The sequence below is a fragment of the Mirounga leonina genome, unplaced genomic scaffold (genome assembly GCF_011800145.1).
Source record: "Mirounga leonina isolate KUSES-001 unplaced genomic scaffold, KU_Mleo_1.0 Mir_454, whole genome shotgun sequence".
Taxonomy (NCBI): domain Eukaryota; kingdom Metazoa; phylum Chordata; class Mammalia; order Carnivora; family Phocidae; genus Mirounga; species Mirounga leonina.
The window spans coordinates 12626552-12654035 of record NW_023270763.1 but is presented as its reverse complement, the minus strand read 5'-3'; the positions used below and the strand labels follow the sequence as shown (position 1 = coordinate 12654035).

The 27484-nt window shown below is 41.0% G+C and overlaps 2 protein-coding genes across 3 annotated transcripts in view; one reads left to right on the top strand and one right to left on the bottom strand.

Moving 5' to 3' along the window:
* Window positions 1–27484, bottom strand: part of AUTS2 (activator of transcription and developmental regulator AUTS2) — a 1121250-nt gene that overhangs the window by 678976 nt on the left and 414790 nt on the right. The window lies entirely within an intron of this gene.
* Window positions 10176–10670, top strand: LOC117999517 (ATP synthase subunit d, mitochondrial-like). The gene has a single exon (XM_034988713.1). The coding sequence runs from the start codon at window positions 10176–10178 to the stop codon at window positions 10659–10661; it is 486 nt and encodes a 161-aa protein (XP_034844604.1). The 3' UTR covers window positions 10662–10670.

The window sequence follows — 27484 nt, the reverse complement described above, 5'->3', positions numbered from 1 at the left end:
AGGGGATTAAGAGATAAAAACTTTTAAAGATTTTTTTTTATTTGAGAGAGAGAGCACGCACATGCACATACGATCAGGGGGAGGGGCAGAGGGAGAGGAAGACACAGACTTCCCGCTGAGCAGGGAGCCTGACGCAGGGCTCGATCCCAGGACCCTGAGAACCATGACTGAGCCGAAGGCAGACGCTAAACTGACTGAGCCACCCAGGCACCCCAAGAGATACAAACTTTTAGTTATAAAGTAACTAAATAAGACCTGAGGATGACACGTACAGTGTAAGAATATACTCAATAATATTGTAATAACTTTGTATGGTGACAGGTGGCAACTACACTTATCATGGTGAGCACTGCATAATGTACAGTAATTGTTGAATCACTATGTTGTATCCCTGAAACTCATGTAACATTTCATGTCAGATACACTTCAATAAAAGAGAATTTGAAGTCCTACACATATGTTTCCTAATAATCTGATGCCTTTAACAGATCTTGTTTCAATTTTTAAAAGTTTCCTACCTGCCCTGCAGGTATTTCAGGTCTTTCTAGTCTAGACAACTCTTCATTCCATCCCTCTAGCAAAATTAATCTCTGTAGGACATCTACACTGAACATACTACCCATATTTATTCATGCATATTTAGGAAAAATGGAAAAGTATAACAAGATAAAGGACTTAGTACGCCCTCTCCCCAGCCTCAAGTTAAGGAATTAGTCTTCTTCCAAGAAGTAACCTCAACATTTGTTTTCAAACAATTTTAGTTCAATGTCACTAATGCATTTCACAGAATAAATTCACTTTTTATAAAAGGGGAATAAAAAGGGACTTAAAGAGAAATAACATATTAAATTATATCTCTTATAAGGGGCAGCATCATATAATAAAGATGGCATGAATTTTAGAGCTACACAGGATTCAGTTCAAATCCCAACTCTGCCACCAACCAACTCTGTAACTAGGGCTACAGCTGGACTTAGCATAAATTGGAAAAAAGTACCTCCTCTGCTCAATCATAACCCTTACCTGCTTCCTCAGCTGATGACCCTCAAGCAGTGAACAATTTGTACAACTATATGCAGTTACCCTGTAGATATAAATATGACTTTAGAAAAATCTCTCTAAACTCCAATCACCTCATCTCTAAAATGAATACAATACCATCTGCACCTCATCAGGCTGGAGGGAGGATTAAACAGGGTGAAAGAGATAAAGCACTCAGCATGGAGCCTGGAGAATCAGGACTGACTACCCAGGAAATATTAGTTGTCACCTCGATGCTTCCCCCTGGCCAGTCATCGAGATGGTCAATATCCCTGGAAGTTCCTATTAAGAATGGATTATACTCTGCCACTGAAAGTAGTTAATGCATCTCAGGATTAGGCATTGCCTAGGAGCTTTAGACCAGATGTTGTAAGTTGACATAGCACTTGAGGGTTAAAGCTTGCTCTCTGCATGTCCCACTGCACTCACAGTACCTGTATCTTCTCCATTCCATTTCTTTCTAAATTGATTGCTTGTTGTAACCATATACTGTAGTATACAGGACACTAGTTTTAAATTTCACTCCATAAATTCCATCTGGGAAAGCTTTTAAATCCACCCAATGACTATAGTGAGTAAATAGCAATCTTACCCACATAAACCCCAAACCCTAACCACTCCCATGATGTGCAGGCATTTCTACTCTGGGAACAAATCTGAATTCTTTTTTCCTAAATTAAAAACTCATTTTAAAGAAAAGTAGTATTAAACTACTCCATAAACATAATAAACCACACTTAAATCTTGGTTGCAATAAATATCTCTTGCCTACAGCTATTAGATTCCACAAGTGAATTTTTAAGTTTGCCAGCAAAATAGTATATTTATTCAGACCATGATTTGCTTTCTGTGGTTTGATGTTCTCTTGTGTGTGTTTCTGATGTTTAGAAAGAGGGGGGAGTCTGTCCAGAAACCTGTAATAGATTTATTCAGAAGACATGAATGCTATAAAAGATCACCATTTCATCACTGTGAGGTCAGTTTAGGCCTCAGGACAGTAACATCGAATGGTGGCGCTTTGGGCTCTCTCATTTACTTAAGGGATTGGTTAAGACGGTGAAAATCAGTTTGAAAAATGAGCGAATTACCTAGCAAGAGTCAAAGATGCTGGGCAGGTATTTCACAGGAAGTCCTGACCAGCTCTTCACAATAAGCTGTGACATATATATGCTCAACTACAGAAACTGTCAGGGGCTGGGAGAGGAGCTTGCTATAATATTATGAATAATCATTTACATGAGTTATTCAGTGTAGATGGTACATGTAAAAAGGATCTGGAATAAGAAGTATACGGAAGTTATCCCAAATCCCAAATTCAGCCACTGACATTTAACATCCACTGGCCTAGATCCAAGATTTCATCCTAACAAAAACTCTGGGTCTATAGCTTTGTATCACACAAGGGACTCGAGAAGACCAGCTAACGACAGAGCTGGAACAGGAGGGCTGACTTGTACATCACTACCCACCCTATACCCAAGAAGGTCCTCACCCCAATCCTATGATCTAAAACCTCTTAAGACTATGAAATTTATTTCTCATACTTAAAAACCCTGACAATTATTCATAAAGCCTATTTTAAAATTGTATAAAAATACGTTACATAAAATCTTCAGTTGGTAATTTCTTTAACCCCAAGTTTGTCCTTTCTAAGGTAGCAAGCTGAATTATCTGCACATATTTTTTAAGCTTCAGGCAATTTGAAACCTAAAAACATGATGAAAATAATTCAGTCAGTGGTAATATAATTGGTATGACTTTTCCAAGAGGTGATTTGATAATATGGGGTTTATAAAAATAAAGATATATATTCTTGTTCACCAAAAATGTTCTTTAAAAAAATAAAGATGACGACCAGACTACTAGATTTTTCGTCAAAGTGTGACTATTTCCATGAGAAATCTGCCAACAACCTAAAAATCCAACACCAGAGAACTGGCTAAACAAACTCTACGATGGAATGTTAGTATATTCATTATCTAGCCATTTAACAAATGACTACTTACTGATATTTAAAGATGCATAAGATTGTAAGTTACAAAACCCTCAAGAATATGTACAAATTGATCCTATTTTTGTTACTTTGTGTACACACTAATAAAATGACTTGAAAGATTTAAACCAAGATATCACTGGGTGGTAGGATTTCTGGTAAGTTTTCTTCTTTTAGTTTATCTGTATTAGTCAACTTTTCTACAAGGAATAGACACTGATTTTGCAATTAAAAAATGGTTGTGATAAAGACCTTAGGTTTCATATTATTCCTGCTTACATTTAACAGATTGAAACTTTGCAGATCATTATGTTTTTAAGGTGTAAGAACTTGTGAACACCTCTGAAATCAGTAATGTAACACCTGTGGCTCACACACAGTGAATTTAATCAAAAAATTTGCTAAGTGTTCTCCTATAGCTGGGTATGTAACGATTAATAAAGTTATTTCCCTGTCTCTGAGGAGCTCACAGTCTACAGAGAATGAGAAAAAGGCAAGCAATAACTCCTATACAGTGAGAGAAAAGAAATATGTACAAAATCTTACGGGTTCAGGATGGAGCTACTCGCTGGGCTACAAGAGGGTCAGGGACTGGGTAGTAATGAAAGATAATCTGTTAAGAGGACAAAAAGGGGGGCACCTGGGTGACTCAGTCAGTTAAGCGCCTGCCTTCAGCTCAGGTCATGATCCCAGGGTCCTGGGATCGAGTCCCGCATCGGGCTCTCTGCTCGGTGGGGAGCCTGCTTCTCCCTCACACTCTCCCTCTGTGCTTCTCTCTCTCTCAAATAAATAAATGGAATCTTTTTTAAAAAAAAAAAAAAGGACAAAAAGGGACAAAGCCTTGAAGACACAAGAAACAGCATGTGTGATGTAATGAAGATACAGAACAACATGGGAAGTGAGGGGGCCAGTGAGCTGCTGGGCATATCTAGAATGCTGGTAGAATGGGAAAGAACAGCAGGAACTCTTGTGAAGGGGACAACAAAAGTAAAGAGAGAAATCTTAAAGGGCCTGGAAGGGCATACATAAGTCTTTGAAAATCTTCCAGAAGCACAGTGGAGAAGCACATGATTTTCTATCACCAGGGAGATAAGAATGATCTTATCCACCTCCCATGGCTCCAGCCATCACCTTTAGAGCATGACTCCCTAAAGTATGCCTCTGGTGCAAACCTTTTCTACTATATACCAGACCCAAATTCCCAACTACATATTTAATAGAGTATTTATCATATCCTTTATGAAGTCTAATAGTTCCCTCAAACTTAAGATGGTCCCCATGAAGCTTTCCATCACATCTTTAAACCTACTCTACTCCGGAAAATCCAGCAGGAATTATCATCATCCTCCCTTCTTTCCTCCCATGCCTCCACACTTCAAAAGTTGGAGAATTAAATTAGAAATTTTCAAATTCTCCCTCTGACTCCTCTACGTGAGCACCTAACACCGATTCAGCATCTCCCCAGATCTTCGTCAGATTCTGCAAACCCTCTTGCAGATGGTCTCTCTGGCATTCCACCATTCACACAGCAGCACTGCTGCTAGGCGTGGTCTCTCCACAGGACGAAACCAGCACCCACTCCCTGGTTTGGAAGCCTCTGAGGGTGCTCTATGGACCACCACATAAGATGTAAAGTCAAAATGCCTCCTTACGAGGTTTTCTCCAGCTTCTCAACAACTATCAGTTTATACAAAGGAGTTTCTTAGTCTAACCCTTGGTTCAGATCTCTGTTAAAGCCACCGCATATTATAAGGACAACGCGGCAGGGTACAAAATAAGTAAAAAGACAGAAGTAAGCGAGGGTCTCTGCAATAGTGCCATGCTGTACTAAAATATGCATATCATGGTATGTGTCCCCTGTGACCTCTCTGAGGATCAGCATTCTGCCTGGAATATTGTAGTCAATTTGACTAAATGACTGACTTTTAAAAAGCCAAGTAAAAAGAAGTCCCTCATCACATGACATGTACAATTAAAAATATCAACTGTTTTATATGTGACACAGGGGCAATACTGGCTTGTGCAAGATTTTTTTTAAAAGATTTAATTTTAGAGAGAGAGAGAGAAACAGACTGCAAGCGCACACAAGCAGGGGAGGGGTGGGGAGAGAGAACCTCAAGCAGACTTTGAGCTAAACATGGAGCCCGAAGAGGGGCTCCATCCCAGGACCCTGAGAACATGACCTGAGCAGAAATCAAAGTTGGTCACTCAAGCAACTGGGCCACCCAGGTGCCCTGGGCCTGTGCAAGATTTCTGATGATAAATTTCTTCTTAGGGACTATCTTCTACCCTAAAAAGTTTCTTCCATGGGCAAATCTCATCTATGCATTCCATCACGGATATCAACTTCACCATGATAAATGTCCCAGCATCACAGATCGCCCACAAGCTGCCCATTAGTGTAAGAGACTTGTTCTAGAGTGTTGTCTAGGTCTTAACAAGACCACAGGTTTTAATCAGCAAAATAAAAACCAACTGATTCCTGGGTTATTCAGCCCTGGTAAAGAACACATTAGAATGACTTATTAAACTTGTCTTTATATGTACGTATACACATTGCCTTAAAATCCAGAGAGTTCTAGGACAATTCAGAATGGTTATTCTCTAATACAAGGACAATTCAGAATGGTTATTCTCTAATACAAGATCATGAGGTTATCATCTCTTTATCAGAATATAATAAATATAGGCGCACCTGGGTGGGCTCAGTCGATTGAGCATCTGCCTTTGGCTCAGGTCATGATCTCTGGATCCTAGGATCGAGCCCCACATCGGGCTCCCTGTTCAGCAGGGAGTCTGCTTCTCCCTCTCCACCTGCCCCTCCCCCGTGCTCCTGTTCTCTCTCTTGCTCAAATAAATAAAATCTTTTAAAAAAAAGAATATAATAAATATAAAGATCACATCAAAAGCCTCGAAACTGGGCGCCTGGGTGGCTCAGTTGGTTAAGCGACTGCCTTCGGCTCAGGATCTGGAGTCCCGGGATCGAGTCCCGCATCGGGCTCCCTGCTCGGCGGGGAGTCTGCTTCTCCCTCTGACCCTCCCCCCTCTCTTGTGCTTGCTCTCTCTCATTCTCTCTCTCTCAAATAAATAAAAAAATCTTTAAAAAAAAAAAAAAAAAAGAGCAGTCATATTTCAGATGCTCCATAACCACATGGGCCTACGACACTGAAAACAGCACAGTTCTAGAGCAGATACCCAATTCTTTAGTTAAAATAAACATAGAAAGATGCCTCTGTTCATATACTTCCTTTATAAACTTTTCTCTGTGACTACCATCTTTGAACCAGAAAGAAGTGCACACCTGACAGTAATACCTTCAAGTGGCAGAGATGATCAAACACAAATGCTAACCGAAATGTGCTCCCAGACAATATGAAACTCTAATGTGTCCACAGCGGGTTCATGAATGCTTTCCTTAGCTCCAGTCCCATCACCTTACTGCTCTGAGGGGCCAAACAGGCGGTTTGAATAAAGAACTGAGAAGTAAAAATATGTAGCTAATTCTTGAAAAACATGCTGTGGGTAAGTCCAGTTGTCTCCATTTCCAAAGGACAACATTTCTCTATGTAGTTATCTACATGGAATATAGTCGAATCTGGTCTGCTTATTCTAACATTTTCTTCAGTTAAAAGAGGATTTTACCCTAATTTCCCCTGTCTGGATTTTCTCTCTTAGCAGTCACCGTGACTCCATCAACATTAGGTCAACGGGGGGGGGGGGGGGAAGGGGGGGGGCTCCCACAGACAGCAAAGACTATTTTTTACCAATTAAGTTTCATTTCCTCAACAATTAAGTACATGTTAACCCTACCACCCTATAATCTTGAAAATGTGAAAAATTAATCTGAGCAAAGGTTCCCCCCCCTCCCCACTTAAGACTAGGGATAATATCTAGTGAAAATAGAATCTAACCTGTACTAGATTATTCAATTTACTCAGTAAAAAGCAGTCAACTATTAGTGACACCCCTCCTACCCCTCCACCCCCCTCCCAGAAAGGCTGAGGGTGGAGGGAGGGTGAATGTCAAAACAAAGGCCTGTGCTAGAAAATTTATAAGGAAAAAGAACAAACATCCTCTTTGGGAATTACTCTAGGCTACACAGCAAAGAATTATAGCACATAAACTGAGGTTACATAAACACTCTAATAAAATCCAGGGCTTGATTTATAGAGGCAGCCTGTCTCGTGCATGCTTCCACAGAGGACCGGTGCCTGGAAACCAGCAAACCCGCCCACCACCTCTCCAGCAGCAGCAAAGAAGGCTTTGCTGGGAGCCGCTGGGCTTTTCTGTCAGGGGTGTGGGGGCAGCTAAAGACACCGCAGATTAATCATTCTCTTTTTAAAGACAGGAAATAATGGTATTTCACGTGTGTGCTCACTGCCCTGGTCTACAGAGGGCTCTCCATCTCCAACCCCAAGTTCCAGTTCACCTCACCACCAGGAGCAGTAAAAAACAAGCGGGGGGAACAGGTGGTACCCAACCAGAAGTATTCAGAAAACGGCAGGTTTCAAGGAGCTTCGCAATTTGCAAAGGAAACAATGAGATAGAACCTATCCAAATTCCAGCACAACATGGTGGTTGAGAATAACACGATTACCCCTCACACACCCTCAGACACAAAGAATTATTAATACAAAAACAGACTGATGAATGCAGACTGCAATATCTGGAGGCCCCAGTGAGATACCAGGCAATGCTCCATTTGGTAAACTGGCTTGAAGAGGTTAATTCATGGAATTAGTGAACAAAAAGATGATTCTTTGCCCAAACTCTCTTCTACTCCCACCCCCAGGAAAGACTGACTTCAGTGTCTATGTCTAGGGAACCGTGCTAACCTTCTTGCGGCTGGAGATCTTTCCCCTTTCCTGATAGCTACTTCAGTGAAGTACCTTATTCGTTTATTACTGCTCTCCTATACATTGTTCTTCAGACAAGACAACAGTAAATGCAGAAGCAGCCTTGATGAAAAGTGTACCATAATTACATTCAACGTTTCTGAAGGAAGGGAAGAGGACAAGAAAGGAAAGGGAAGAAAACAAGCTTCACAGAGAGATAAGCCTTACAATGTATGATCCTGGCATTTTTATTAGATAAAGCTAATTTTACCTTTCAAAAAAGATGTTTTATTTTTATCAGCAGCAAGGACGTGGGCCTGGCAAGGAATCTGCCTCATTCATACATATTGACATCAGAGGTCTTTGATCATTTATTTCTGAGCTGGTCTTGGGAATAAAAAGACAAGCCGGAAAAAGTTCTTCAAATTTTATTTTCTTAATTTAATTTGATGGATCTAAAGTTCAACAGACTACCATGAAGCATTTTAAGCTCCACAAGATTTCTGTAAAGTAACTGTGCCCTTATAATTGTAGCTCCACTTTTAGATATAAAATAATTCCCAAATATGTCAGATAATTAGACTGGCCTGTGAGAATGCTGAAAATCACATTGCTGTAACGTGTCTCCAAGCAAAATATTAGCTGAACTCCATAAGAAGCATCTAGATTTCTATCAGCTGGTTTATTAGGCTCACCTCACAGAGAATGTGCAACTGGAAAGGAACCACAAGACCCCATATAAACAGCTTCATTTCTGAGTCAATGGCCTTTTACAAGTATTCCTAAAGCCTTCACGCATAATACAGAGGTGTCAGTGGTGAGCCTGGGCTAAAACAGATTCTCCCAAAGAAACTTCCAGAACAAGACTGTGAAACAGAACTAAACAGTGCCATCTGGTGCGAGAAAAACAGGGAAAAATATTAGCTAGAACTGTAAGGCAGCATCTCATTTTAAATCTCTACTTGTACTGGAATTACTGCTTTACTTTTTGCAGAGAAAGGCCCCAGTGTTTCATGCACAATTATTTTTTTCCACATTGAAAATAACGAGGTTTTTTTAAACAATGGCAACATTACTAAGTTTTCCATGAAACTAAACCACCAGTAATTGAGACACATAAACTTTAAAACTGTTATCACTCCTGGCAGCAGTTTTGAAAGGATCTGCCTCATCTGTTTCAATAGATACCTTTGGAATCTTATTGATATTTTTATTCTCAGCTTAGTATACTCTCTGCTCAATACGCATCTCCTCTATTCCTCTTTTCCTACAAGAAACACCATTGTTCAGCAATATTCTTCTCATTTTCATAATTCATGCTCAATCTTTTGGTTTCTTTCTCTTCCTATTTTTTTTTCCTCAGAGGGGGTAGCTTCTTGGAGGTTTTAATGCTTAACTGAAGGCCTATTCTCTGTGCATTCCAGAAACGCCTAACCACTTGCCAATAACAAACACAGTATAATGAAACAGTGATTCCACCAACAATTTACAAGGAGCCAATTATTAATTTTAATAGGCTATTTCTAACAGAAAATTGCAACTCTGCTAATACCATAAATACTTTATAATACATTCAAAGAATCCAGTAAAATTTCCTAGGTTGCCAAAAATGATGATAACCAGTTTACCAGTGCGAAAACAAAACAAATAACAACAAAAAACTAACACAAAGAAATGGGTATTTGAGAAAGAAAATACTACCTCTACTATGATCCTGTTAAAAGGCCAGTTTCCCAGGGATACCTGGGTGGCTAAGTTGGTTAAGCAGCTGACTCTTGGCTTGGGCTCAGGTCATGATCTCAGGGTTGCAGGATCGAGCCCCATGTTGGGCTCTGCGCTCAACGCAGTGTGTGCTTGTCCCTTTCCCTTCCCTGCTTGTGCTCTCACTTTCTCTAAAATAAAATAAATAAAATCTTAAAAAAGAAAAAACCAGGGGCACTTGGGTGGCTCAGTTGGTTAAGCTCTGGACTCCTCATTTCAGCTCAGGTCATGGTATTAGGGTGGTGAGATTGAGCACCACATGAGGCTCTGTGCTCAGCAGGGGATCTGCTTTTCTCCTTCTCCCTCTGCCCCTCCCCCCCACTAAAATAAATCAATCTTTAAAAAAAAAAAAAAAAAGACCAGTTTCCCAGATCCCAGTATAATAAAATAATAATGCATGCCACCAAAATGATTTCTGATCACAGAATCATAAAATCTTGGGGACAGAAAATACTCAGGCCATTTTGAACCAAACTTCATCTTAAAAAAAAAAAAAGGTAGCTGCTGTGGACTCTGGGCCGCCAGGGTCGGTGAAGGATCTCAAGATGGATGCACGAAAACTTGCTCTAAAAACCATTGACTGGGTAGCTTTTGGGGAGATCATACTCCGAAACCAGAAGGCCATTGCTAACTCCCTGAAATCCTGGAATGAGACATTTACCTCCAGGTTGGCTACTCTCCCTGAGAAACCACCTGCTATCGACTGGGCTTACTACAAGGCCAATGTGGCGAAGGCTGGTTTGGTAGATGACTTTGAGAAGAAGTTTAATGCCCTGAAGGTTCCTCTGCCAGAGGATAAATATACTGTTCAGGTGGATGCTGAAGAAAAAGAAAATGTGAAAAGCTGTGCCAAGTTTTTGTCTCTCTCAAAGGCCAGGATTGAGGAATATGAAAAAGAGCTGGAGAAGATGAGAAACATAATTCCATTTGATCAGATGACCACTGAGGACCTGAATGAAGTCTTCCCAGAAACCAAATTAGACAAGAAAAAGTATCCCTACTGGCCTCACAAGCCAATTGAGAATTTATAAACTTGAGTTGGGGAGAAAAGCTCTGGTCCTCGTATTGTAAATGCTGGACATTAAAAATAATGATACGGTTTAAAAAAAAAAAAAAGTAAACACAAATATACAAACAACCCCAAAATGCCTGCATTTATTCTTCCTTTCTGATGGAAGTAATTGAGGCAATAAATCCCTTGAGTATACAGAAGAGCCAAAATATAATGTCCTTGGCATGCAGGCTTTATGCCTCAGGTCTTACGATGTGAACTACTATGAATGAACCTGCTGGAATCCATATGAAATTCATAGAGCATTCCTTATCATTACTGGAGAGAGCAAGAGACAGAGAAGGGGAGAGAGAGAAGGGGAGCGAGAGAGACAGAGACAGAGAGAGAGACAAAAGAGAGAGAGAGAAAGAGAGCAAGAGAGAGAGAAATGTTTATAAGCATGGGGGCCAAAACAGGGATCCTAATGAGAACACATAGCTAATTGTGCCAATATTCTCTTGCTTCAGTCTACATGGGGACATACTGAGAAATGATTGTAGGAATAGGGAAGAAGAACAAAAATACTTAAATTAGTAAATTTTACAAAAACACATTTATAAGAGAGAGTATGAGGCTTTTTAAATTCCCCTTTCCACAAATCCTTTGCATTTAAGTTCCACACAGAAAGTTTTCCTCTTCGGTAGCCTGTAGATGGTGCTACTAACCTGTTTTTCTTTTGCTTGAAAATTGTTGCAGTTTTATCATTAGAGAAAACTAATTCATATTATTTCATTCCTTATAAAGCTGGGGAAGGGTGGTAAGAAATTATCCTACCTTCCCAATGATGATTCTATACATAGACATGGGTTACTTACTTTAGAAAACAGAAGAGCTAATAAAAAAAATGCCACATAAACAATGATTACATCAAATTATTGTAGATACCTACTGAAAGAAATAATTGGAGGGGTGGAAAAAGCCATGGAGACCATCTCATCTTATGTCCCTCTACCTTCAGACACATACACTTAGCAGCTGTGAAGGCAATAGGTTCGGTACATAGAAACAGTACCGGGGGTGACCAGAAGCTGCTCTGAGTCCTTCTACCTCCGTCAAAGAATGCCCACCCCACAAATCCCACCAAGCCCCAGGCTGATTATGTAAAACAGCATGCCATATGGTTGTCCTAAGCCTTCCTCTACAGAATTTAGCCACAGATATTCTAGGATGGTCCCAAGGTCACAAAACTCCATAGTGGCAAAAGGAATTAGAACCCAGCTCGACTGCCAAGCCAGGGTGCCCTGAGTCCAAGGAAATCTCCTTATAAAACATGTACTTCTTTTGTAACAGGGCTGTTGCTTAAATGTGCATGTTTAAACATCATAAACCATACTTGAGAAACGCCAACTACACTGACAGTAAAAGTATATGAATTAATTACCTTCTTCACATGATTTACTTTGGCCCCAGAGCAGTAAGAACATTTTTTTAATTAATAAAACTTTATCTTTTAGAGTAGTTTTAACTTCCACAGAAGACTGAGCTGAAACTACCCATGTCCCCATTTCCCACAAGCACACACAATTTCCCCCACTACAGACATCCCGCACAACAGTGGTACATTTGTTAGAACAGATGAACCTACACTGACATGTCATTATCACCCTAAATCCATACTTTAAAGATTTTTTTTTTTTTTTTTTTTTTGAGAGAGAGAATGAGAGACAGAGAGCATGAGAGGGAGGAGGGTCAGAGGAAGAAGCAGACTCCCTGCTGAGCAGGGAGCCCGATGCGGGACTCGATCCCGGGACTCCAGGATCATGACCTGAGCTGAAGGCAGTCGCCCAACCAACTGAGCCACCCAGGCGCCCGGGAAATGGGACATTTTAGAACTAGGGGAGTGTTAATCTAGTCCCTTCACTTTAAGATTTTTTTTTTTTTTTTTTTGAGACAGAGAGAATGAGAGAGAGCACATGAGAGGGGGGAGGGCCAGAGGGAGAAGCAGACTCCCTGCCGAGCAGGGAGCCCGATGTGGGACTCGATCCCGGGACTCCAGGATCATGACCTGAGCCGAAGGCAGTCGCTTAACCAACTGAGCCACCCAGGCGCCCTAAATCCATACTTTACATTAGGGTTTGTTCTTAGTGTTATACATTCTTTAGGTTTTGACAAATGTACAATGACATGTACCTACCATTGTAGTATAGTAAAAATCATTTCATGGCCTAAAAATCCTCTACTCATCCCACTTACCCTTCCACTTAGTAACATGCATGTCAGATTCCTCCATGTGTTTTCATGGCTTGATAGCTCTTTTGTTTGTTTTCTTCTCTCTTTTTTTTTTTTAAGTACTGAATAATATTCCATTGTTTGGGTGTATCACATTTATTTATCCATTCACCTGCTGAAGGACATCCTGGTTGCTTCCAAGTTTGGGTAATTAAGAATAAAGATGCTATAAACAGCCATGTGCAGGTTTTTGGGTGCATAGGAGTTTTCAATTCATTTGATTCATTTCAATTCATTTGAATTCATTCCATTTATTTCAATTCACTTTTAATACACAGAGTTCCCAGCTGCTCCAGAAGATACAACATTCAAAGCTGCTTTGACCACATATTAATTCCTCCCAAAGCCTCTTGTTTCAGTGAGGAATTTCTTGAAAGGTCACACTTGGAGCACCAGTATTTCACGTGTGTAAGAAATTCTAAAGGCTGAAAACCTAAAAAGAAAATCCCTCCCCAGCTCCTGCTTTAAATATATTTTCCCCTCTTTTACATATATATATTTTTTTAAGATTTTATTTATTTGAGACAGAGAATGAGAGAGAGAGCACATGAGAGGGGGGAGGGTCAGAGGGAGAAGCAGACCCCCCGCTGAGCAGGGAGCCCGACGCGGGACTCGATCCCGGGACTCCAGGATCATGACCCGAGCCGAAGGCAGTCGCTTAACCAACTGAGCCACCCAGGCGCCCAAGATTTCTTTTTTTTTTAAAGATTTTATTTATTTATTTGAGAGAGAGAGTGAGAGAGAGCATGAGAGGAGAGAGGGTCAGAGGGAGAAGCAAACTCCCCACTGAGCAGGGAGCCAGATGTGGGACTCCATCCAGGGACTCTGGGATCATGACCTGAGCCGAAGGCAGTCGCTTAACCGACTGAGCCACCCAGACGCCCAGTCCCATGTTATTTCCTTTTTTTTTTTTTTTAAGATTTTATTTATTTATTTGCGAGAGAGAGAACGAGAGACAGAGAGCATGAGAGGGAGGAGGGTCAGAGGGAGAAGCAGACTCCCCGCCGAGCAGGGAGCCCGATGCGGGACTCGATCCCGGGACTCCAGGATCATGACCTGAGCCGAAGGCAGTCGCTTAACTGACTGAGCCACCCAGGCGCCCCGCCTCTTTTATATTTTTAAAGGTAAGGTTAGCAGGCCTTCAGAAAGGCATTAAGGAAAGAAATGGAAAAAACAAGGTAAACTACCCTCCTGCCACCAAAATTTTTTTAAATAAATTCTATTATGAGTTCTTTGGGAGGAGAGATGCTGTTTGGATGTCTGTTCTTCTGCAAACTCCTATTCATGCTGTGCCCCCAAAATTCAAAGAAGTTCTACTGTGAGTTCCTTGAGAGAAGGAATGATGTTTGGATGTTTGTTTCTCTGTGTCCAAGAAGACTGGATTTGGCATTTAGCGTGAACTGAATGAAAATTAGTAAATTATTATATTGAATTAGTCAAATCAAAACCTCAAATAATCAACTCTCTGACATCACGCACATGTACAATGTACAATAAATTAATCTGAAGATGTTTAAACTATAGGAAATATGTGGAGATTGGGAAAAATCTCTTTAAATAATTTTACCATTAATCAAAACTAAGCCATAATCAGAAGCTCTTAATCTAAAGCATTTTCACTGTAGTGAATTTTAAAAAAATCATTTCAGTACTTACTTCTGAAATATGGATTCTCTTTGTAATTAAGCTCCATTAGAACTAAGTTAAATAAAGGTGATCTAAACAATGATGGTACTACGTAAGTGGCTGATGGGCCTACGAGATACCAGGCACTGTCCTGGAGGACTTCCCATATATCATTGCCAATTTTTATAATAATCTCACAAGGCATGTGAGAAGTAAGAGATAAATAAGAAACCCAGAGCTCAGGGAAGTAACACAAGCTTCCCAAGGTCACATAGCTATTACGAGGCAAAGCTTGAATTGGGTCTCTTTGCCAGCCAAGCCTGTGGTTTTAGCTCTACGCCATGTGGACTCCTAAAGCAAAGCCATTTACAGACAAGTGGTGGCAAAATTTTTATTGTAAACACGCAGCCATGCAACTGTCCCACAAAACTGAGACGTTACGTTCTTCGACATTTAATCAATATAAAAAGAACCAACTAAAAATAAAAGCTTGACTAATTTGCACAATTAGGTAACAGTGTCTGGTAAGAGAGGGCAGAGGCATAAATCATGGGTTATATTTTCTCTGCATATGACCAGTTACGCCTGACTCAGGAGATCCATTTTTGGAAATATGTGGGCAGCAACTCTTGCGGATGTGTTTATCAGATTTTTAAAGTTCTCTCTTTGGAAACCAAAAAGTTATCAGGAAATAAAATACAGTCTAGTTACTCCATCATCTGAAGGATCGGTTCATGAGAGCAGCTAAATGGTAACCCCTGGTTTCTGGGTTGAAGGGAGGCTAGGCCACAGATAACTCCCCTGATTACTACAAGAGTCTCATGGTTCATCAACAATGTCTCTACTCTTTCTGCGTCACAATCCATTCCACACCCACCTGCCAGAACCATCTCTGTCAAGTGGCATTGCATTGTTCAGGACGAAACCTTTCTAAAGAAGATCTCTATCAACTGTCTCAGTTTCATCTCTCATTACTCTTCCACTTGGCTCTAGTTCAAATGAAATCAAGGTGTAAAAGTGGGGAAAGTATGAAAGGATGTTTATAGATTAAGTTCTTGAAAGCAAAAGTCTTACTCTATATATTTTTAATAGCTAACATTTATTAGGTGCTTAATATCTGCCAGGCATTGTACTCAAGGTTTTATAGGCAATATATTATTTAATCCTGTAATAACACTGAGCAGTGAACACGGTTATCTTCATTTAACAGATGAGAAAACAGAGACGTGGCCAGGATGTGGGGAAGCAGGGTTCAGACCCACACTGCTTCCAGCCATTACATCAAAATGCCTCTCTTTCCAGAGGTTCCCAGTTTGGGCTAAAAGAAGAGTCCTGACTTTCCAGGTGACAATTTGTAAGCCAACAGTTGCCAAAGAAAGAAGGTGAAAATGGTGGCATGCTGGCAGCTCAAGGAATGGGGTTGCGGCAGGCCTGACATTCTTGCCAGCTCTGAAGGGGAAACCGATGATGTTCTGACTCTACCGGTAGATCTGGGGCCATCACCTTCCCACCCTAACTGCACACTGGCTGTCCTTGCTTCATCTCCAACAGTCACTTTCTTTCACAGCCCTTGGTCTGGCCACCACTGGAGATTAGGGGAGGGGAAGGGGCATCCATGAGTCCTCTCTGCCCACTACCTTACCAATGCTCAGCTTAGTGTACTTGAGGGCTCACTTGGGGCAAGAACTGGAGCAGGGGAACCTAACTCGGTAGACCACAGAATGCGCTCCAAAATACTGCACGGTGTTTATGCTAGCTCTTGAGGTTTTTTGTTTTTTTTTTTTTTAATTTTCAAGCTTTTATTTACTTATTTGACAGCAAGAGAGGGGACACAGCAGGGGGAGTGGGAGAGGAAGAAGCAGGCTCCCCACCGAGGAGGGAGCCCTATGCAGGGCTTGATCCCAGGACCCTGGGATCATGAGCCGAGCCGAGCCGAAGGCAGTCGCTTAACCAACTGAGCCACCCAGGTGTCCCAGCTCTCAAGTTTTTGTTTCTTTTTTTGTTGTTAACAGGTTTTTTTTTTCCCCCTCTGTTTTACTAAGAAATAACTGACATACATCACTGTGCAAGCTTGAGGAATACAGCATGATGACTTGATTTACATATATTGTGAAGTGATTATCACAACAGGTTCGGCTAACATCCATCATCTCACAAAGACACAGGATGAAGAAAGAAGAAAAAAAAACTCTCCTTGTGATGAGAACTCTTAGGAATTGCTCTCTCGACAAATTTCCTGTATACCATGCAGCAGCATTATCTACAGTCATCACGTTGCACATCGCGTCCCTAGTACTTACGTATGTCCTAACTGCATAGCTCCTGTGTTTTAACTGCGTGTGCCATTCTGCCAGAGCAACCTCAAGTCCTAGCACCAGGGCACGATCCAGGCTTCTTGTCCATCCTCCTCTCATTACCTCCGGTCAAAGTCAAAGCGTCTAGATACAAACTCCCTTTTTGATCCCACGCTGCTTCCATCACCAAGTCATTCTTGCCAAATAAATAAACAGATGACAAAACCAGGGGCCACTAACAAAAGTCCATGAACCACACTCTGAAAAACAACGTTCTACATCATATTCTACACGTGGTCTTCACGACGATGCTCATTTGAGAATATTTATTTTATTTTATTTATTTGATAGAGAACGGGAGAGAGAGTGAGAGAACACAAGCAGGGGGAGCAGCAGAGGGAGAAGCGGGCTAAGCAGGGAGCCCGATGCGGGACTCGACCCCAGGACCCTGGGGTCATGACCTGAGCCGAAGGCAGACGCCCAACCGACTGAGCCACCCAGGCGCCCCTGAAAATATTTTGAATATAATTTTTTTTAATCCTGTTAAATATTTACCAGGACAACACGAAAATGACTTTGCAAAGGTCATTTTGCCCAATTAGGTTGAGGCCTTACAGGGAAATCGCCTGTCTGCCTTTTATATCCCCTGTCCCTCTGCAATCCCACCAAATGTCAACGTGTCACCCAGAATGAACACACGTGCTAAGCGTGTCTAACTGATCTAAATGAGAATTAGCAGGAATGTTCTGATTTGTGTCCACTCAGTCAGGGTCTCAGTGACTACATGGCTGGCACCGGTGACATCAGTTTTGCTGACTGGATTTGGAATTTTTGCAGCAGGAGGCATTCCTCCTGAACACTGTGGCAGGCCCTCTCTCTCTTCTAACCCATCTGTAATTGCCAGCCCTCCGGATCCACACACCCACAGGCCAAAGGTACAAATGTTCTCGCAGCATTTCAAGGACCAAAAGATGGCTGAGAAGCAGAGGTGATCCAAAGCAGAGAAGAGCTGGCTGCAATCAGAGTGGGGCAAAAAGAGAAGAAAAACATAGCAGAAAACTCTCAGAAACCAAGGCTTCTCTGTTGGAAGCACAGTATTAATGTGTAAACTTTGACCACAGGATCTCCTCTGCAGCCTAAAACTATATTCACTTTAGGCATAGCATACTGTTTTGCCTGAGTCGGGATTAATGTAAATTCAACACTTTTTTTCTTTTTTAAAAAAGCCCTTAATTTTTGCAGCCAAGGTAAAGTAAGATTCCCATCTTGCTATCACTTAAAATTCACCATAGGCTCCCCACTGCACTTAAAATGAAATGCATGATCCTTAACGTGGCCTCAGATTTGGTGTGCCTTTCTTCCAGTCTCGCTTTTCCTAAGGTCTCCCCAACTCGCCACACTCCTGGCCACACCACTCTTCCAGTTCCTCAAAGTGGCTTATCTTGTTTCTGCCATAGGCCTTTGTCAGTCACACTGCTGTTCTCTCAAAACGCCCCTGGTCGGGGCCTCTAGCTCTTGTAAATTCATTTTGAAAAAAGTCACTTAAACGGGGTCAGGTACTCCTGACACCACACCCACAGCAGTCTCTCCTGTTCTGTAACAGCACTTACCACATTTTGTAATTTATTTGTTATCTCTGCTTCCCCCACAAAACTGCCAGGAGAGGAACCATGTTTGAATTCTTCAACAGTGTATACCCAGCTCGGAACAAACTGCTCACCTCGTATCAGGCACACTATGACAGCTTTTAGGATGCCTGAAAAGATAGGCAGAGGAAGGATTATAGGAGATGGGCAGAAGGAAAGTCAAAGATTAAAGACAAGGAATGTGTTGGAAGCGCCTGGGTGGTGCAGCTGGTTGAGTGTCCAACTCTTGGTTTCGGCTCGGGGTCGTGGGGGTTGAGCCCTACACCTGACTCCATGCTCAGTGGGGAGTCTGCTTGAGATTCTTTCTCCCTCTTCTCCTCTCCCTGCTCACATGCTCGCTCTCTCTCTCCCTCTAAAATACATAAATAAATATTTAAAAAACATACACACACAAGGATGTGTTAAGAGGAAATGAGGAAGAACAAAAAAACTGCAGGGAAGACTGCATGATCATATAATCTTGGACATGGAAGGAAACAAGGATAAGTCCCTTCATTCATGAGGAGAGGAGGCCTTAGTGAATTCAGGTCCCAGAGCTAATACCAAAATCCAAGTTTCTTAAGCCTAATTTTGTGCTGTTTATATAAGAGTCCATATAACTTTTGAGAATATGATTCACAACTGTCTTAAAAATCCCAAAGAAGCTATAATACGGCAAGTCTAGATAAAATGAAGACAAACACAAACATCAATTCTTCAGAGTGTTCATTTCTCCCTTTCAGGTACCAATGACCCAAGAGCACCCGTAAAAAGTAGTGTCTTGCCTACTCTGACATAACCTGTCATGGATCTGGGGGACACAAGATCTGCACATGCAACAGAATTCCTCACAGGAGGCCTCCAAATCCCATCCCCAAAAGCATTCTACATGAGTTTCAGATTTTTTAGTGGGTGGCATCAAAATAGGAATTGGGAATGCTAATATTCTGTTTTCCTGGTTTCCACTGAGGAGAGAACTGTTCAGTGCCACAGATATCAGCAATCTGTTATACTGGGATGATATTTCCAACCTAATTCCAATGTCTTAAAAACTTCATCAAAAGTAGAATTGTTCTGAGTATAACTCTTACACGCAAGATATGCGTAACTACCTATTTCCAACCTAATTCCAATGTCTCAAACACTTCATCAAAAGTAGAATTGTTCTGAGTATAACTCTTACACGCAAGATATGCGTAACTACCTGATATTTCCAACCTAATTCCAATGTCTCAAAAACTTCATCAAAAGTAGAATTGTTCTGAGTATAACTCTTACACACAAGATATGCGTAACTACCAATGTTTGCGCATGCTGGCAATTTCAGCAGAGAGCCTGGTCATCCCAAGGAGAGGAACCCATCCATCCAGGAGCTTGATAAGTACTGGCAATCCTCCCAGTTAACACCGCCGAAACAGTCGGTAGGTATGAGGCTCCAGATAAGCCGATAATATCCGTGAGCATCAACGGTATTGGTGCAATAATTCTTATTCCTCTCATAACCTTCACAAACTTGGCCCGAAGAAGGCAGTCAAGTGCATTCTCTCGCTTATTCTGCAGTTTACTAAGCACTTTCTTGTCTTGCTTCCTTCCTCCATCCCACAGATATTTGTTACATTCCTATTAAGTCCAATGCAATAGGTATATGTTATCTCATTTGATCCTTGTGCAATCCTCTCCAGGTAAGGAGGACAAGGTAAGAGAGAAGGAAAGGTTCACAAAAATAGTTACTTATGTAGCATAACACAGGAAGAGATAGATTTGGAATCATAAACCGGTTTCCCCAATCCCTCACCTAGTGCTAGGGAATGCTACATCTTCACAAGGCACTACCTTGCAAAGGCACTAGGTAAGCATCAAACAGCTGAAAGAAATTCTACGTTTATCCTCTGTAATTTGCCTCTGTTCTCCATCATAATGGCCCTAAGATACCAATTACCTTTCACGTGTAATCTAAAGGATTCTTTTTGTTTTGCTTTTTTTTTTTCCATTTTGCACACATTAAATTTCTAACTACAGCTGAAAGAATTCACATTCCCTCTATAATAGTCTCTGCTTCCTCAAATCCTCTCACCTTGGGCTATCCTCTCTACTAGGAAATACTGGACACTTGCCAATCTCCCCAGGTACTCACAGCTCCAACCACACTTGGCACCCCAGAGCCACAGAGATCTTGCTCCTACTGCTCCCCTGTGCATGGCATTCTCTCATTACAAGCAGAGCTTTTCCTCTTTCTTTACAGTTCATGCACACACCATAACTAGCACAATACGGCCCATACGTGGATCACACACATTACAGTTATACGAACATATACATGCACACATTACTAGGGATGCTCACTGCTTAAAACCCTTTCCCTTTTTTCATGCTATTTAACAATGAAATTTAGTACCTATTTTTTAAAAGTTTCAATGAGAAACAATTTGCATACAATTCACTCATTTAAAGTGCACAGTTCAGTGGTTTTTAGTATATTCAGATATTTGTGCAACCATTATTACAACCTAATTTTAGAATATTTTCATCACACCAAAAAGAAAACCCTATACCCATTAGCAGTTACTCCCCACCAAACTCCATCTCCTCCAGCCCTGACAACCACTAATCTACCTTCCATCTCTATGGATTTCTCTCTCCTGGACATTTCATATAAATGGAGTTTTACAATATGTGGCCTTTTGTGACTGGCTTCTTTCACTCAGCCTAATGTTTTCATCTTTTTTTTTTTTTCAAAGGTGCCTTGATCTGCTCATTCAGCTATGTCTTCCTGACGACTTTTGCTAGAGCGACTGGACAATGAAGTAATGCAACAAAGCCATGATAGGGGCGGCTAGACAGGAGAGTCCCTAACATGGTCCTTCAAAGGACCTGAAGCCCACAGCCCTAGAGCCTGTTCACCAGCAACACTGCAACACTGTCCCTCGCAAAGTGACCCCATGACCTGAGCATGAGGGCACTGCAAGGGAGGACGTACGTGATACGTGTGTGCAGAGCGGCCAAGAGTCAACGGGAAGCCCTAGTGAGGTCAGTGCATATTTAACTCTATCAATAGCTTTTTGTTAAAAGAATAATCATTGGGAACAAAATGCAGATTCAGGTTCACCAGTCTAATTAAACTAACTGTCTCTACTGAAACACTTACTGAGAGAAAAAAATACTAGTTTTCACGCAAAGGTCTTATTGTTTTGTTTTGTGAAAACCTCGGCCACTAAAACAGTCCCCAGAAAGCCCTTCCAAATTCTAAAAAGACAAGTGGAGGGACTGCTAATTAAATGTTTCATTAGTGTTTGCCATATAGTAAGCCTATTCATTTCACTGAGGTCAAATTTATGATATAGCAGAGTTAGAATTTTATGTGCTCTATGTATACTTTATAGTACATTGGGGCACCTCATAAAAATCAATTGTACAGTACATTTATGCCCTTTTTTTTTTTTAAGAACCTGGATCGTAATTTAAGATTATAAATGATTAGAAAGCTTTATAATTTTTGCCTCTTCGCTTTTGGGACCCAGTATGAGCAGAGCTTACCTGATGCCAAGACCTTCATCAGAAACACTACTCCCCCCTATACTACTATATTGTTTCTTTGGGAAACTACTCTTACTTTATAAGATGACCTCTACACAGAAAGTGGTAGCTGTCATTATACAGTTTCTCCTCTTTAGTTAGCTTACATTGGTGGGAGTGCGGGTGATGCTTTTCAAGCTCAGTTTTCCTCTACTCCATCAAATCACAGACTTTCTGAGCAGCAGATTCTACTTCCTTTATTTCCAAAGGGATACACAGTGCATAGTAGGTGCTAAAGAAATGGGTTTTCGGTTTCACCAAATGAATACACAGAAATGGGAGCAGATGTGGTGCTCTTATTAGAAGGCAAAAATTAGGGCATCCCTCTTGCACAGGGAATCCAACGTCCCTGATCAATCTTGTGGGAAAATCTGTTCAATTACTCAATATCCTCAAAGCGCTTTCCTCAAATGAGCACGTTCAGGGGCTCAATGCATCTTCACTGCACTATGCCAGATGAACTGTTCTAACATCTAATTCTTTTTATAAAGCAGAAAATGTTTCTCAAGCTCTTTATGGCTGATTGAACTAATTTACTGTGGAACAGGCAGCAGACTATCTTTAGATAAATGCTAATCAGGACGCTAGTGCTCTCTTCAGTCTGACTGCCACTATTATGCTGAAAGGGAAGGTCAACAGCTAATAGACCCAGTTAACAAGCCATTCTGAACTTCACTTTAGCTTAACCCTCTTCAAAGTTGCAGTCATTAAATCCATAGATTATTAGAGGCTGCCCTACTGTTTTCACTGCACACTAAGACAAGCTTTCAGTACAGTCATTAATTGAATTAGCATTGTCTAATCCAATTTTATAGAGTGTAAACGGAGATACGGCCGGAGGAAGGCCTTCTCAATTGCCCTTGCATGATGCCAACAGGAATACAGTCATCCCAGGTGAGATGGGGGGCCGGACAGGGACAGGAAGTGTGTCATGTCAGTGGTTTCTTTTCCCTCATAGCCCTCGCTCCCGTTCTTTCTTTCTTTCTGTCTTAAAATCTTTCAGCAAGTAAAAGAAAGGCATTTTGTAGTCGCTACAGGATAGTTTTACACTGTAGCAAAGCTAGGCAGGAAAACAATAAGGCCATTTGAATCACAGTCCCATACAACCCAGGACAACAATGCGCTCTCAGACAGGCAGTACTGAGATCCCTTTCTACCAACAGGACTAGGACAATCGACTCAGTCCAAGACCCCTGAGAGACTGGGTCCTACTATAATAATAACCAAAGGGCTGCCAAAATGTTCTAAAGGGAAAATGCTAAGTCTAATTTAGAAACAGAAAACATTTCAACAATGTTGAAATGGTATAACAAGCTGGGCAGCAAACCGGCTGAAGCCATAATTTTGACAAATACTAAGAGACTCATTCTCTTCCCCGTGTCAAGTGTGAGAGGGGCTAGTCCTTGTTATTTCCCAGTGATTGGTCTCCCCTTCTAAAGCAGGAGAAGGGTATATGGTAAACGATTTCCTTCAAGTGGGGAGACAGCTATTTTCTCTATTTTGACTATCTGTGGTGCCAAAATGAGCAGCCTCAAAAGGCATATGGAAAACATTAAACTTCACAATAGAACTCAGGTCTGCTCATCCAAAGTCTCTATATTCTTTAATACAGATCTACTTATAAGAATAATAATTTAAGGGGCTCCTGGGTGGCTCAGTCATTAAGCGTCTGCCTTCGGCTCGGGTCGTGATCCCAGGGTCCTGGGATCGTGCCCCGCATCGGGCTCCCTGCTCGGCGGGAAGCCTGCTTCTCCCTCTCCCACTCCCCCTGCTTGTGTTCCCTCTCTTGCTGTGTCTCTCTCTGTCAAATAAATAAATATTAAAAAAAAAGAATAATAATTTAAAACAGTCTGAGTATTAACAAAGAAGCCTCACACTTGTTAAGAGTCTTTACTATGACAACATAAGATGAGGTGACATTCAACGTTAAATTCCACGGTTCTTACTTCAGAAACATACACTTTCATCAACATGGCCACGCAATACATTAGGCAGACCCCATCCCCAAACACACGATTCCTAATGTGTCTGGGACAATCACAGTGGCTCTACCACACTGTCAGCGAGTGGTTTAAGGATGAGAATATAATTCAACTTGGGGCCACAAAACATGGGTAGTCTGCTGAGGTCTTCTGGAAAAGGTGTCCTTACACCCAAAGAGGAGACAGACAGATGAATACACGTTCTTCTTCCCTTGAATGTGGCAGACAGAACTTTTTGCAGCCAAAAGCATTCCAAAACGATGAGTGGTCTGCATGGTAATGATACAGTTCAGGGGTTGGCAAGTTACAGTGCACCTGCTTTTGTAAATTAAGTTTTACTAGAACATGGCCATATCCACTCATTTAGATATCATCTATGGCTACAACATCCAAGATGAATAGTTTCAACAAACACAATATGACCGGCAGAGTCAAATATATTTACTATTTGGCTCTGTTCAAAAAGAAGTTTGCAATCTTTGATTCAGATTCATACCTGATTATTTTTATTCTTAATAGTTAACTAAAATACTATACTTGAGTGTGAGTACCCCTGTATGACAATGACAAAAATCATTTTATTTTTAAGGCTTAAAACCTAATTTTAAGAATTATACTGCCTTCTCCAAATATTGGCATTCATAAGACAGATGGAAGTTACTATTGCATCTTTTAGATACAATCCAATTCAACAAATATTTATTGAGCTCTTACCATGTGGCACAACATAAGAAGCTCTAATAATCGACAGGAACTCAAATCTACAAATATTCTGAAAAGGAGCAGACAGGCTATGATAGGTATACTTCAAAAAAAAGAGACAGAGAGAAAATACCACTTTGCAGACAGAAAAATGCACACCTATTTGAGAATATGACAAAGTATTCATAGAGAGAACTGAGTGCTCACCATGTGCCAGGGAGTGCTTGAGTGTTTTATATTTGTTAACATTTACATAGTAGACAATTAATGAGATAATTAATAATACCTACAAAGAGGTAGATTCAATTGCTATCTCCACTTTACAGATGAGGAAAGTGAGGCACAGAAAACTAAACAGCACCTGTCCAAGATTACAGAGCTGCCTTGAGATTCCAATCCAGTCAGTCCAGCTCCAGAGTTTGGATTCCCATCACCATCCTCTACTGTTACAGTTTAATGGCATTCTGAAAGGACTAACAGGACAAGGGCTAGGGAAAAAAAAGAGGCTTGTGAAGAGGATGCTCATTAGTCTTATTTATCTAGCTATTTACTGTTGAGAATAACAGAACTGAGAAAGGGAGTAATGGGCATATTACTAAAGATCTTAAATGTCAAACAAAGAAGTCTATACTCAATCCACAAGTCACTGGGGGGAGAGGGGAGCTAAGGAATTTTCCTCAGGCAGACAGGTATGTTGAATTAAAACAGAAGTAAATTATTCTGACTTAGATGAAATGACAAAATGTAATTAGAGGATTTTTTTTTTAAGTCTAGGTAAGAAGTAATGCAGTAACATTAAATAATGGAAAAGAGAAAAATACTAAAGAGATAGATGTGAGGGCTGAGGACTTAATTAAGGAGGAACAAGCAAGCATAGAGATGGTAAGCTCAGGTGAATGGAGGATGGGGGTTCCGTGCATTCACAGAAATGATGACAGAAAAAGGAGCTATATTGTAGGGAATAAAGGTGAACAAGGCTGTGGATCGGACAATTTAACGCGAAGTGAACCAGCTCATCAGAAGTGCTGTGCCAGAGCTGAAGTTTCACTTAATACCCAAACATGGGATGATTTAAGAAAGGGTAAAAGTCCTCTCTTGAGAGAGTGTAAGTAAGGCCTGTTCCATGCCCGCATTTTCTAAAGCAATGTGCCAGGTCACGGAACCTGCCCTCTAGTGGCCAGGTTCTGTTTCATAGGGACTCTCACAGAAATTGGAATTATGAAACTGCTAGGGTGACAGTTAGCAAAGGGATAAATGAGAGAAGAATACATAAGGTATAAGAGGGTCACAGAAAGTCTATAGATGGACTAAATCTGGGAGGGAGCCAAAAGGACACAAAACAAGAAGGAGAGGAAGCTGGATGAAAACAAAATGAAGATGAGAATTAAATGAAGATGAGTGAATACGTGTGCGCACACGCGCGCGCTTGACCAAGAAAGACCGGGGGGGTGGGGGGAGTTGGCGGGGAAGAAGAGAAGGAGAGAATAAGGATGAATGAGAACTGAAACCTAACAACTGACCAGGACCATGCCACAGAGAATGACAGTATGACTGACTGCCTTGGTTTCACTTCAGATGAGGCCTGCTGCATTAAGGTCTCCACCCTAAATCTTTTCTTATTTAAAAAAAAAAAAAAAAATCTTAAGGCAATTAGAGCGGGTCTTGTTTCCTAGTATCTAAACAAGCCAGAAGAGAACACAATTTTCCATATTTCCCTGAGGTTTACCTCGGTTTATAGTGCATGGATTAAGAACAAACAAGAGGAGTCTATCTCATTCATTTGACTAATGATAATCCTATTTCCATTAAATGATACTTCATTTCCTAGGGGCAAAAGAAATGTATCCATTAGGATCACAGATTTGACCAACTTCAACTATATCTTAGAATACTACACATATCATGAAATTAGTATAATGTCTTTGACAATGTATATCAAAATGTAAAATGTGCCTTCCTTTTTACCTGATGTCTTAGGTTTGGTTCAAGCATTTCAGACAAGTTCCTAGGTAATGATGATCTGTGTATCCAGGAACCACGTATTGGTATGTTGAAATTACTAATATAGGAGCTGGATGAAGACCAAGCAGGGGAGGCAAGCCCAAGAAAACATGAGAAGTGAGGAGAGAGTCAAAGAAAAAAACATTTAAATATGTGAACATTTAAGGGATAGCCAAGGATGAGAGACCAATAAAAGCTACCCAAAGTAGTTAGAGTAGTACAAGGAGAACCAGATGAGGCTAAAATCATGAAGACCAACCGCAGAGAATTTCAACAAACATAATACCACAAGAATCCCTAAATAATTCAAAAATAAATACAAAATAACCTAGTAAAAAGCTAACCAGTCAACAGCCTCAACAAGCCAGCTCTTTGGCACGTGCAGGAGGAGCTTTACCGATTGGCCAAGTCCACCTCTGTCCCCTTCTGTCTCTCCACAACCCCCCCCCCCCCCGTCCTGCAGGCTGATAAAACAAACTGGAGCGCAGAGGCATACCCATTCAAACACATCAAGAAGAACATACTCATGTCTGTTCCCTTTAAAATGGCAGCCCTCACCTGCTAGCTATAAAGCTCCTCAAAGATCCATACAGTCATTTGAAGTCGGGAAACTTTTCCAACTTGTCAAGACAAAACCCAGAGAAGCTACTATGCCAGAACCCAAGTTGGCATGGTGTGAGGCAAGCGCCATCTACAAACATTCAAACGGTTTCTTGCCAAGCTGTAGGAAATTGCCAACTTAGATCTCCAATTAGGCCTTGGAACAACAAG

Coding starts and splice junctions, on each gene's coding strand:
- LOC117999517 (XM_034988713.1), top strand. CDS start 10,176: ATGGATGCACGAAAACTTGCTCTAAAAACCATTGACTGGGTAGCTTTT.